General features: G+C 37.1%; 3 protein-coding genes across 3 annotated transcripts in view; all 3 read right to left on the reverse strand.

Annotated features, from left to right (window-relative positions):
- Positions 1-7,792, reverse strand: part of LOC140673948 (uncharacterized) — a 14,807-nt gene extending 7,015 nt beyond the window's left edge. The window contains exon 1 of the mRNA XM_072907212.1: positions 7,176-7,792. Within this exon, the coding sequence (XP_072763313.1) occupies positions 7,176-7,346 (171 nt within the window). The 5' untranslated portion in view covers positions 7,347-7,792. The remainder of the gene's footprint in view (positions 1-7,175) is intronic.
- A 2,445-nt stretch (positions 7,793-10,237) lies between these two features.
- Positions 10,238-11,263, reverse strand: LOC140674247 (uncharacterized). Its single transcript, XM_072907642.1, has one exon. It carries the CDS (start codon positions 11,261-11,263, stop codon positions 10,238-10,240), a length of 1,026 nt encoding a protein of 341 aa, XP_072763743.1.
- A 63-nt stretch (positions 11,264-11,326) lies between these two features.
- LOC140674249 (uncharacterized) lies at positions 11,327-11,896 on the reverse strand. Its single transcript, XM_072907643.1, has one exon. The coding sequence runs from the start codon at positions 11,894-11,896 to the stop codon at positions 11,327-11,329; it is 570 nt and encodes a 189-aa protein (XP_072763744.1).
- Between the last annotated feature and the right edge of the window lie 2,217 nt (positions 11,897-14,113).

The raw sequence follows: 14,113 nt of genomic DNA on the forward strand, positions 1-14,113 counted from the left end.
AAACGATAAAAATATTCGTGAGAGTAATATATAATTAACGCAATTAAAATTTTATCGACAAGTTAACAATCCTGATAAGCGTAGCTTTACTTTATAATTTTTTCAGAATTTAATTTTATTGCACATATAACTATTATACATAATTGTGGGATATGGGGGACAGAAAGATGTTATTAACTAAGAAAAGGATTTATTGAGGATATAAAGTATATTATAATGGTGTACACACAGAATGACGGATGGATACAGACTGCCCTGAGAGACTGCACTGATTTATCGTGTTCTCTCAATATCTTATACTAATGATTCATCGTGCTTTCTCAATATTTTAATCTGTTATAAACAATGCTAGATACTCGCGCCGTATAATCTAGCCGCTAATAACGCAACGTCGCACGCGCGCACATAAAACTTATCTTCTAATAACAGTGCTCTGAGGAATGCAGTATGTTAAATAGTGCGTTTTTAATCCTACATTTTGGTCATCCTGCAAGACATTCGCTCTCGAATGTTCGCGTCACTAATCATGATTTTTCTCGATTTCCTCTTCATCTTCGCTTTCCATTTCTTCTGTATCATTGAACTGCAACCAAGGCTTCATATAATCGGCTGATGTAGATGTTTCTTGCGGGCCTTCATGTTCGCCTACTTTTACAACAGCGTAACAATTATTACGCTTTACTTTACTTACACGATACGGACCTAAAAATTTATTACGAAATTTAAACCCTGGACCAAATTGAGTCCGTTTAATCACAACGAGATCTCCATCCATGTATTTTAACGCGGTTTTCCGCTTTTTGTTAAAACCTCTTAAATTTTCTTTTTGAATCGCAGCAATTTTTTCTTTAGCTTCTTGTCTGATATCATCGCGTTCTTCTTCAAACATTTGCGTTCATTCTTTTTCAATTATTTCGCGAATTTGTGAATCTTCTTTTAAACGTATGTGAGTACCGAACATTAATTGAAACGGTGTCCTACCTGTGCTCCTATGTGATGTAACATTCAAAAATTTCTGAGCAGTATCGAGAAATTTAAACCAATCTTCTGGTTTTGGAGCTGATAGCTTTGTTAAAAGAGGTATAAGGATACGATTTACCCTTTCGACTTGTCCGTTACCTCTGGGTATTCCTGTAGTAACAAGGCAATGCTGGATTTTTTCGTCAGTACAATATTCTTTAAACGCATTGGACGTGAATGCCGTGCCGCGATCTGATATAATCCTATGCGGGTTTCCAAATATACTTGATTGTTTACGTAAGCGATTAAGTATCTCGGCAGTATCAGTCGATTTAGTAGCATATAGCCACACAAACTTGCTAAACGCGTCAATCACGACAAAAATATATAAAACGGTAATTCTTTTTTGTGCTCGGCATTGGACCTAAGTGATCGACATGATAAGTATGTAACGGAATATCTCCTTTATCAATTACATTTAAAAATCTTTCCTGTTTGCCTTGTTTTTGTTCTGCTAGAATACAACTTACACAACTCATTATGACTTTTTCGACTTTTGATCGCATATTCTTAAACCAGTAGTCTCTTTGTACAAGCAGCTCTGTCTTATTAATACCAAAGTGACCTTGCTCGTGCGCCTGTCTAATTATCGAAGTTCGTAATATCTTAGGCACTACTAACAATAAAATTTCGTTTTTATCACGATACAGTAAATCATTTCTTAATATATAACTGTCGTTTATTAAGTCTTGCTAACTTGATAATTTTCTGCAGATCTTGATCTGTACTCTGAGCTTTCTTAAATCTAGCGATTAGACCGTCATTATTATTACTTATTAGTAGGGTTTCCGGAAGGGGATATCTACTTAACGCGTCTACATGCCTCATGTTTCGTCCCGGTCTATGTTGAATCTCATAATCATATTCTTCTAATGCGAGAACCCATCGGGCTACGCAAACACATAAATCTCGTTTGTTCATCGTTAAAGCAAACGCTTTACAATCAGTAACAATTTTGAAATGAATACCCAACAGATATACTCTGAATTTTTTTAGTGACTTAATGATTGCGAGTACTTCTAATTCGTAACTAGTATATTTTTCTTCTGCTGTAGTAGTTTTTCCGCTTGCATAGTAAACTGGATGAAAAGCATTATTTGAATAATCTTTTTGCATTAAAATCGCATCGTAACCAATTTTGAAGCGTCTATGTGCAATTCAGTTTTGGCACCAGTTTTATATAATCTTAAAACAAGCTTATTACTTAACGCTAGTTTTAAACTTTGAAATGTTCTTCATCTTTTCCGAATCGAAATTCTACGTTATTTCTTAAAAGATTCGTTAATGGTCGCGCTATCATTGAATATTGATAAATAAATTTACGGAAGTAACTTGTAAGACCGACAAAACTTTGCACGTCTCTGATGCATTTTGGAACTGGAAATTTCATAACTGCATTAGTTTTGCATTCCGCGGGTTTTATAGTTCCATTCGTCACAATATGTCCTAAATATATAATCTCTGTTTGGATAAGTTTACATTTTTGCCAGTTAACATGTAGTCCAGCTTGACTCGATACTTCTATTACACGCTTTAAATTATTAATTGCTTGCTCAATATCTTGTGAAGATATAATTAAATTGTCCATGTAAGTTAATACGACTCCTTCAGAAATTAAATCTTTAAAGACAGCATTTATAAATTTTTGGAACACTGCAGGGGAATTGCAAAGTCCAAACGGCATTCACATAAATTCATATTGACCTGTGGGACAATAAAGAAGTGTACTTCCTGCTTTCTTCAGCTATTCAACGTGAAAGAATCCGTTTTTTAGATCGAGTGTACTGAAAATTTTCGCGTCTTGTAAACGATCTCATTGATCCTCAATCAATGGTAATGGGTAATGGTCTTTTATAATTTTCTTATTCAATTTTCGGAAGTCAACACAAATTCTTGTATCACCATTTTTCTTTTTTACTAGCACGACAGGACTTGCGTACTCAGAATTAGAAGGTCTTATGATACCATCATCTATCCATGTTTTTAATTGGTTATCAACTTCTTGCTTTTCCAACTGAGATAATCTACGTGGTCTTTGATAAACTGGAATATCATCTTTCAAAATTAATGTCATTTTAACATTGACTTCACGCGTTTTCTTGGGCTCATAATTTTTTGCAATGACTTCTAGTTCTTGTCGTGTGCTTTTATCGGAAACATATGAAAAATCAAATGGATTCGCGTCTTCTATTACATCAACTTTTAACACTTCAGGTAATTCTGAATTATTCGCATAAATTGATTTTTCAGGAATTTTTCGGATAGTTACCTGACCTCCTACTGCATGTAATTCCACTTGATTCAAAAAGTCAGCACCAATCAAGATTGCATACTTCATTATTTTATCGTCGACAACATGAAATATGATTTTATATGTTTCGCTGTCTATAATAACATTTATTTCAAATGAACCGTACGTGCTATTGTTTAACGAGCCTAAACCGTCAAAGTTTATCTTATTATTTAAATTCGGACGACCTATTTTTTCATAACATTCTGCTCATTCATCAAGCTCAGATCACTACCCGTATCTATTATACTAATAAAGCATTGATTCGCAACTTCTACCTGCTTTATCTGCTTCTGTTGCGGATTTTTAGCATTTACACATGCGGCTTCTTTCTGCGCACTTACTGTCCCTCTACATGATTTCGCGATATGTCCATATTGATTGCATTTAAAGCACTTGGCACCTTTGTCTTTTGTCGGACACACTTTACCCAAATGATCTCTGCTACCGCAGTTGAAACATCTTCTTGTCTCCGTCGAACTTGTGTCTTCTCGTGTCATCTTTTTCTTTTCCTCCCACTTCGACTGTTTCGTCTTTGATTTGCCTTCCCCTTTTATCGCTTCGTATTGCACGAACTTTTCTTTTAATTCACGTATTGTTTTTGCTCCATGTAATATTGTTTTATTAATTGCGTCGTCTTGAATACCTTCAATAATATATCGAATTACCGATGGCGTATCAATATTAGCTTGTGCAGCGATCTCGAGCATTTTATATATGTATGCTTGATATGATTCGTCAATTGTTTTCTTTCGCCGCGATAACTCTCGATGCACTGCATGACTGTCCACAACGTTGGCGAATTCGTCTTTTAATGCGCACCGTAATTTCTTCCACGTCTTTGTGCATCTTTCATAATTTACGAACAGCTTCGCTGATCCACGAAGAAGGCGTTTCGCATATGCTACCTTCTGGGCGTCGGACCATTCGCACATTTCAGCCATTTCCTCGAAGTCTTTAATCTATATTTTCACATCGACTTTGTCATCTCCGTTGAACGTTTCTAAGGATTCTTCAACATCTCTAAATGTCAGTAACTGATTTACTCGAGCTTTTCTTATTTTATTTTGTCTTCTTTCGGCAAGTGGTGCTTCATCTTCGTCACTCGAATGTGTATCACTTTCACCATCATCTTCTTGCTCTTTCGTGCGTCTTCCTTGTGCGTTTTCGTTGTCACTTTTATCCTCATCGTTGTGATATTCCATTTCACCATGTTGAAGTTCGAGTTGCATAAATGGTAAACAGTCTTAGGATGAGCTCATTTTTCGGTCCCGTCGTTTTCAACTTTCGTCTTTTTAATTCTTGTTTCAACTTAACCATCGTCATATTCGTGAGCTTCATATACAAATCGTCGTTTTCTGTGCTAGCGCCTGGTTCCGACATTGTTTAAATTATGTCTTAACTTCTTAATTTTACGCCTCAACGTCTTAACATCTTGAACTTTTCACGAACTTCTTTAAATTACGTCTTAAGATTCGTGAACGCCTTGAAATTCTTGAACTTTACGCCTTAACGTCTTAACGTCTTGAATTTCTTCAACTTCTTTTGGCATTGCACTCTAAAGCCTCGATTCTGATCTCTGTCCCTATCCCGGACGAGAGCCCCCAAAAATATGTGGGATATAGAGAACAGAAAGATGTTATTAACTAAGAAAAGGATTTATTGAAGATATAGAGTATAATATAATGGTGTACGCACAGAAAGATGGCTAGATACAGACTGCCCTGAGAGACTGCACTGATTCATCGTGCTCTCTCAATATCTTATACTAATGATTCATCGTGCTTCCTCAATATTTTAATTTGTTATAAACAATGCTAGATATTCGTGTCGTATGATCTAGCCGCTATCGCCTGCAACGTCGCACATAAAACTTATCTTCTAATAACAGTGCTCTGAGGAATGCAGTATGTTAAATAATGCGTTTTTAATCCTACATAAATAAAAATGAAATAATAATAGTTATAAAAATATTGAATGCACTATACGTTATAATGTATTTTCGTCAAAAACAAAAGTATTGTATTAATGTTTTGATAACCATTATCTCTCTCTCTCTCTCTCTCTCTCTCTCTCTCTCTCTCTCTCTCTCTCTCTCTCTCTCTCTCTCTCTCTCTCCCTCTCCCTCTCCCTCTCCCTCTCCCTCTCCCTCTCCCTCTCCCTCTCCCTCTCCCTCTCCCTCTCCCTCTCCCTCTCCCTCTCCCTCTCCCTCTCCCTCTCCCTCTCCCTCTCCCTCTCCCTCTCCCTCTCCCTCTCCCTCTCCCTCTCCCTCTCCCTCTCCCTCTCCCTCTCCCTCTCCCTCTCCCTCTCCCTCTCCCTCTCCCTCTCCCTCTCCCTCTCCCTCTCCCTCTCCCTCTCCCTCTCCCTCTCCCTCTCCCTCTCCCTCTCCCTCTCCCTCTCCCTCTCCCTCTCCCTCTCCCTCTCCCTCTCCCTCTCCCTCTCTCTCTCTCTCTCTCTCTCTCTCTCTCTCTCTCTCTCTCTCTCTCTCTCTCTCTTTCAACTTGTCATTAATTTATCCAAACTTAAATATATGTATTTACGAATCAAGTTATCCGTCAGAAATAAATATTTTAATTATTCTGATTTTGTATACTTTCTAACTTTTAATTTCTTTATTCAATCTTACGAATTTCTTCTGATTAATATATCAGATATCAAAAATCATTTACTTTTACTTTCGTTGAATATGTATCGACAATATTATTACTCTCAAGTAGTAAATAATTGACCAATTAAATGATCGCTCAATAAAATTGTTGCTAGTAAATATACACACGGATGCAGCATGTCATAGCAAATCGGACAAGATGGACATTCCTTTGAAGTCTAATTGCCGGTGTAATTAGAACCACGCCCCCGGCCATACAAAGTCGACGAAAGTGTGTCGTTACGATGACATTGTTCTTGTCGGTTATAAATTCGTGACGTATACTGCGGTCAACGATTATATGATGAAATTCACGTTATTTGTTGGATTTTTGACTGAGCGTTTTTCACTGCTCGTCAACGTGACAAAGAGGCGAGCTAGATACGCGAGAGAACAGACGTTATTCTTAAGAACAGAGTTATTCTTCTACTACTAGGTTTCATCAGAATTTTATGACGGAAATTTTTGCACGAAGAATTCACTTTTGTTACATTTTTGGGAACACAATCCGATTATTTTTCTTTTAGTCTGACGTCTAAAATTTTGCAGAGCATAGTGCATTGACATTTTTAATTCGTATCGATGTCATTACAAACGCATATTGTTTTAAGACTAATTTTAATTACGTTAATTAAATCGCAGTTTTTTAATATATCAGCTATGGCATATTTTCATACATTTGCGAGAGTTTTCTTTGCTATTTTTCTCTCTCGCATACACAAATTACACTAGTTTAGCACATATATTTTCCGTCTGTAGCTACTTTGTGAAATATTGCGGAAAAGAATAGCAGCGGGCATATATAATATACAATTCACAAATTCACCATCTACAGTTCGCGAACACAGATAAAAAAATAATAACAAACAAAAAAATATTATTTGATATTTATTGCAATTCAAATTTTTTGGATTTAGAGTAAGAAAATTATTAGAACAGTTATCAGCAGTAATTTTTCGCTGCAATTAAAGACCATTAAAATTAATAATTTTGTTTAAATAATTATACATTAAAATTAATTGTATTGTATAATTATTGTAATTATACAATAAAATTAATTTGATTGTATAATTACAATAATTATATAATAAAGAATAAAATTAATTTCAAAATATCTAGAAAATATTTTAAGAAGAATCCTCACATTTCGATAATTTGCGTTGAATGTCTTGTGATTTGTTGAAATGTGCCCGGTTTATATGTATACGTAAAACTTACCCATCTATCAATGGCACGTCCCTGAGAATTCTGCGAGCTACCGCGAGGCGATCCCCTGCGTGGGCCGCAAGCAAAATCCTCGTCAGTAGCTGACCAAGGATTATCACGCCCACCACCATCCTCATCCTCCTCCTCGCTGGACCTGCAGTACGTCCTTACTAATGTCCTCATGCCATCACCGTTAACCCACCGGCTCACCCGCAGCACTTTCTTCAACCGTTGCAGGATGGCCGAACGTAACAGGATTCTTCGTCGCGATTGCGTGTCTAGTTAATTTTCTCGAAAAGATTATTTAACGCGAGCATTCTTCAGCTAATCTCTAAGATGAATTCTTTGTCACTGCAACGATCACGATTTATTGCAATCTCTCGGGATTTTTTGAAAACTCAGATTTGCATCTTTAATCTTAATAGTTCTTGGGGATCAAGAAGAGATCGCACCGGCAATTATTTTCACTGATGAGATCTTTCGAATCACGCACTCGATTTTATCACCGCGCACGTAGGAACCGCTTTCTCTCTTCCCTCACTAGGATAACAAAGTTCAAGGATCAGCGCTTGCTTGCTTCTTCAGAACTGACTCTTATCTTCGGCGCATTCGTCTTCGCACATCCTCGAACCCACCCCAATTTCTCACATTCAACCGGCCCGAAGGTCCACTTTTTAGCGCGATAGCTACTTTAAGCCCTCCTTTCCCCCTCGTTCTACCCAACCTTCCAGATTAACCTTCCACCCTCATTGTCATAGACTCTGTCCGATGCAGTTACTGTCTCCGCGTTTCTTATTCCGTTTGGTCATCTCTTCTGATTTCTTGTCTCTCCGACCGGAATATCCCTCTTTACCCCGCTTGCCCGCCACTTAATATCTTTGCATGGAAAAATTAATGTCTTTTTAATGCAACCGTCGATGTTTGAGATCGTGGAGCATTTTGATCGATTCATTTGATTGTTACCGTAATTCGAAATTCTTTCGGTCACTTTTGGAATTAATCTTTCAAAGTGTGAATTTGCTGAATTTATTACTACTTGCTCGAACGTTTGCGGTTTGATCCTTTGCTGACATACATTCTCATCGATTGAGAAACCAATTGCCTGACAAGCACTTTCTTGATCGAACTATTCTTAATCATTTACGAGATGTACATATTGTACTCTTTTCACTTTGATTTTATTCGCTGCAAATTCTTTGAAGGCCACTATTGAAGATGACTATCGAAGCGCCGAGTTTGCCTTAGGATTTACTCTGATAGTTTGATCAGGGACAGGTTTTTAAAGGTTTCGCTTCTGTATCGTCTTTCTACTAGCCTTCAAGGATTGAAGGTCTTTTTTATCGAATAGCGCCCTTATCGACTTCTTCGTTCAAGATCTAAAGCCGCTCGGTAATCGAAAACACGTCGCCTTCCAATTCTCGCCAATGTAAAGTGCTGGTTGAAACCACTTTAGCGAGGTTATTAATGTTGATGGTCTTTAATTTACGTCGGCGTCGATCTTGAGCTCGTGTCTGACTCGTTTTAACCGAACGCTATTTCTAACGGGTACATTTAAGCAAATTGAACTTTCCGTTTAGTCGAAATGATCTGCATATTAATTAAGATGACATTTCAATAATATCGAATCTTTCACTCGCGATTTGTTCGATAGACCTGTTCTCGCACTATTTACGGCTCATGCCATTTGCAGCTGAAAGTTTTACAAGAGGATACTCCCTCGGGGAGATTTCGCGCTGTAAGGATCCCACAGGCAGTCTCGCTCGTTATGTCCCGAAGATTAATTAGAGCGGCGAGAAACGGAGGCGTCCTACTACTCGAGCGCGCGAAAATATCTTTCTCTCTTTATTCCTGTGGTTAGAGATCAGTGTTCTAGAATGTTTCCTGATACCATCCATCTTCTGGTATTCTTCGCGTGCGACACAGGGCTCTTTCCCTCTCAGGTTAGGTAAGGTTATCCAGATCTTAGGGCAGATCAGGTGTGACCTCTTTTTTTCTGTTACTATTACTATTACTAAATCACTAGCATCGGCGACGGCGTTTTCTAATCGCGTCCGTTACGCGGCACTGGCACAAAACGCAATTCAAAAATTCGTCACGATTTATTCGGCACTCGATAAAGTTTCGCGATTAATTTTACGCACTTGAAAAGCCGATAGAGAGATTTCGCTGCCGGCGTTTGGACGTCACTCAGTTATGGATCGTTGTACTGCGGTCGACTCGGATATTTTCTAACTTCTGTTGACCTGTAAAGAGAGGTAGATTTTTGTAACTTGCAGACCGGAAAAATCGAATTATTGCGCGGAAGAATCTTTAATAAAAAATATTTTACTTTGAATCGATTACGAAAGCTTAGTGTAAAATTATTGTGATCTATGAGATTAAAATACGCATTAATTTATTATATATATTACCAGAAAATCGAGTTTAAATTTCAAAATTAATTTGCTAATGCGCTATACAATAGCTTCGGTAAATATAAACCGGTAGAAAGCGGTTTATAATTAAAAATTAATATCCACAGTAACAATCAGCTTAACTACGTAACTATAGCTAGAAGCAATTACATATTACGAAAAAAAGTATCGTTATGTGAAGATTTTTTTTTCTTTGCATAGAACGAATAGAATTTTGTATCTCTTGGTTTTTATCGTCTCTGTCAAAGTCTTATGCTTGTTATAATGAAGACCAGATTGATTAGCGTCGCATCAGATTATGGAAAGATCGATTGAATCGGTGCACAATGTCAGGTATAATTGATGACTATAATCCGTTGGTCACTGTTATTCCCGAGCAAATTATCATAGCAATATTTCGAGCTATCATATACGTTGAACATCACAGGGATAATTCCCCGTAATTATCCTCTCTATTCACGTTCTCTTTCTGACACGTAATCTCATTGTGTTCGTCACATCGGACGTGTAATCTTCTTAACGCGAGCACGGTTAATAATTCGACAGCTTATAGAAGATCGGACAAACCCGCGGCGAACGACGGCGTGCAACAACGAGGCCGTTAACTGCGACTAATGAGTTAGCTTGTTCATAATTATCGGCAGACGCGGCCGTCCGCTTTCACACCCGGTTATTGCCCTGATACACATGTTGCCATCTCGTAAGTCTGTTGGCTGATACTTCTTGTAAGTCTTGTTCCGGATAAGCTTGTGGATTTTCTCCAATTAAAAAATGCCCTGGAGTTAATGCTCTCAAGTTATTTGGATCTTCAGACATCTGAGTCAAGGGTCTTGAATTCAATATGGCCTCTATTTGAGTCAAAACCGTTGTCATTTCAGCAACCGTTAGACAAACTTTACCTAAGGTGCGTTTTAGATGTAGCTTCATTGAACGCACCGCTGACTCCCAAAGACCGTCGTAATGTGGAAATCTAGCTGGTATGAAATGCCATTTTATTTTTTCATTTATCGCGAAATTTTGCACTGCTTTTTTCCAACCTTCATTTTCAAATATTTGCTGTAATATTCGCTCTGCTCCTACGAAGTTTTTTCCATTATCCGAGTATATGTTCTTTACTTTACCTCTCCGTGCTATGAGCCTCTTCAATGCCGCTAAGAAAGACTCCGTAGTTAAGTCTTCCACTAGTTCGATATGTACTGCTTTGGTAACCATGCAGATAAACATAGCTATATAAGCTTTGTATTTTTTACTATTTTTACGGATTCGATCACGTACGAAGAAGAGTCCACAATAGTCCACACCGGTATTCAAAAAAGGCCGACAAACGTTGACTCTTACTGATGGTAAGTCTCCTATTAATTGCCAGCTGGGCTTTGGATACGCCTTGCGACATTTCACACAGTTTCGCAGAGCCTTTTTCACTTGGCCTTTTGCAAATATAGGCCAAAATTCCTCTCTTATGCAACTTAGAGTGGTTTGGACTTCCGCATGATACAGCTTTTTATGATAAGAAACGATTACCAGCGTGGTAAAGTGATGTGATGCTGGCAGCACTATAGGATGTTTACTACCCTCCGCCAGAACTGCATGCTTTAGTCTTCCTCCCACTCTTATGACTTCTTCGCCATCTAAGTATGGATGAAGTGCCAATAATCTAGAGTTTCTTGCTATTTCGTTGTTTTTCATCAAGGCTCTTATCTCTTCTTCGAACCGTTCTAATTGTACTAACTTAATTATTTTTAATTTTGCTTAACTGATTTCCTTTACTGTTATATAACCTATCTTACGTTTCTCTTTTCCGCAATTTACATTGTGAATAAATCTTAATACGTACGCAACTACTCGCAATAATTTGTTTAACGCCAAAAATCTTTTACAATTTATAAATGCTTTATGCTTTACAGCCGTTGCTATTGCCGCTTGTTTTCGTTTTTCTGGTACATCATCCAGCGATAAATCCTCGCCTTCCTTAGGCCATAATATTTTATCCTCTTTTAGCCATTGAGGCCCTTCCCACCAAATATTAGCCTGTAACAACTGCTCAGGAGATGTACCTCTGGATATGACATCTGCAGGGTTATCTTTGGACTTGACATGTTTCCATTCGGAAGGCGATGATTTATCATGTATATCGCTAACTCTGTTAGCAACAAATACTTGCCATTTTCTAGAAAGAGAGCTTATCCACGCTAAAACTATTGTCGAGTCAGTCCAATAAAATTTTTTTTGTACTTCTAACTTTAAACTTGTTATTACTCGGTCCATCAGATTTACCAGTAACACTGCTCCACACAATTCTAACCTTGGTAATGACACCATTTTCATAGGCGCCACCCTCGATTTTGAGCAGATTAAACGAACCGTTGCTTTGCCTTGACTGCTTTGCTCTCGCACATATACACAAGCCCCATAGGCCCTTTCGCTCGCGTTACAAAACCCATGCAATTGTATTATAGAATCTGTCCCCCCCAAAATTATTAATCTAGGTATTTTTCAATTCTCAAGTAAATTCAATTGTGATCTTATTCGATCCCATGTTTTATAAATGTGCATAGGGACTGATTCGTCCCACTCAACATCCAAACTCCATAATTCTTGTATTAATATTTTCACTAATGTCACAACTGGTCCAAGCAGGCCTAAAGGGTCAAATAGTCTACATACTTGAGATAATACAGCTCTTTTTGTTATTCGGTGATTACACTCTTTCGACGATACCTTGTAATGAAATGTGTCCTTACGCGGGTTCCATAATATGCCTAGCAATTTAGATTCACTTTCTTTATTTAAATCTATCATTGCATTATTCACTTGATTCAATTGATCATTAAGTAAAAAATTAGTATTCCATTTGTGCAACTCAAATCCTCCTTTCGCTAATAATTCCGTTAATTCTCTTTTTATGGTTATGATCTCGGACTTAGTATTTCCACCTGTTAATAGATCGTCCATATAGAAATCACTACAAACTATTTCGGCTGCTTTGGGATAATTTACCCTTTCTAGTTCAGCTAACTGTTTTAAACATCTGGTAGCTAAAAACGAGGCCGGTTTTGTGCCATAAGTTATTGTCTCTAATTCAAATTCTTCTATATTTGACTCCGGATTTTCTCGTCAAAGAATACTTTGTAATAAAGTTTGATCATTATGCATTAATATTTGCCTATACATTTTAGTTATATCAACACATAGAACATGCTTTAAGCATGTTCTATGTGTTGATATAACTAAAATTAACATGATTTAAAGTATCGAAATCATATAATAAGTGCAAACAAGTCTGCTTGTATTACCGGATCCTTATATAGGGCGTCATTTTCCCTTTAAATATCGACTAGATGCATCAAAAACCACTCTAGTTTTAGTAGTAGTTGCATTGTCTTCCTTTATTATTGCATGGTGCGGTAAGAAAACTCTTAACTCGTTATTGTTATGCCCTGTCGCTGGTTTCATATGACCTAATTGAAGATATTCTCGCATAAACTGTACATATTTCGCTTTGAAATCAAGATTTTTACTAAATTTTCGCTCCAAAGAGAAAAATCTTTTTAAAGCAATTTCCCTCGAATTCTTTAACAAACATAGAATTTCTTCTTTTACCGGTAGTTTAACTACAAATCTACCATCTGATTGCCGACTATAAGTACTTTTAAAATGTCTTTTGCAATACTCTTCCTCGGGATCTATGCTCTTTGTATTTGAATAGCTTTCAATTTCCCAAAATTTGCGTATTGTTTCATTTAACTTATCCGTTGTGCTCAAATGGCAACTTGTTTGAACTATTTTCTTTAATTTAGAATTACTAGACGGCCCCGAAACAAGCCAGCCTAATAGTGATTTCTGCAATATTGGCTTGTGCTTTCCTAATCTTATTTGTCCAACGCAGATTAACTCCCAGAACTTTTCTACGCCAATTAGTAAATCTATCTTACCAGGTACGCCGAATTGAGGGTCCGCTAGCTTAATATTTTTAGGTATCCCCAAACTAGATATATCTACCGGAACAACTGGTAAATTTTGAGAAATCTTTGGTAGAACTATGCAAGGTAAATCCATACTAAAGGTTCCAAAACGTGAAGTTATTTTTAAATCTATGCATTCCTAGCATGAGAAATATGATCTATATCTTTAATTTCTATTGGATCTGTTACCGTTTTTAAATTTAAAATTTTAACAAATTCCTCTGTGACGAAATTGGATTGAGAACCACTGTCTAGTAATACTCTCCTTTCAATAGATTCATTCTTGTAATCCTTTACTCTAATTAAAGCTGTAGATAATAGTAATTGATTAACGTTTACTCTTTTGATTGCGAATGTGTACATACAGTATTAGCGGTAATTTGAATTAACTTCTTGATCTGCATTTTGAAAGTTCGTGCCTTTTTCTTCCTTTACTGATTCGCGGTCTTCATGTAGCAACGTACTATGCTTTTTCGAGCATTTTTTACACCGCTTGGAAGAACAATCCCTAGCAATATGTTTGCTTTTTAAGCAATTTAGATATAGTTTCATAGATTTTACCTTGTCTAAACGT

Source organism: Anoplolepis gracilipes, chromosome 15, assembly GCF_047496725.1.
Source record: "Anoplolepis gracilipes chromosome 15, ASM4749672v1, whole genome shotgun sequence".
In the NCBI taxonomy this organism is placed as follows: Eukaryota; Metazoa; Arthropoda; class Insecta; order Hymenoptera; family Formicidae; genus Anoplolepis; species Anoplolepis gracilipes.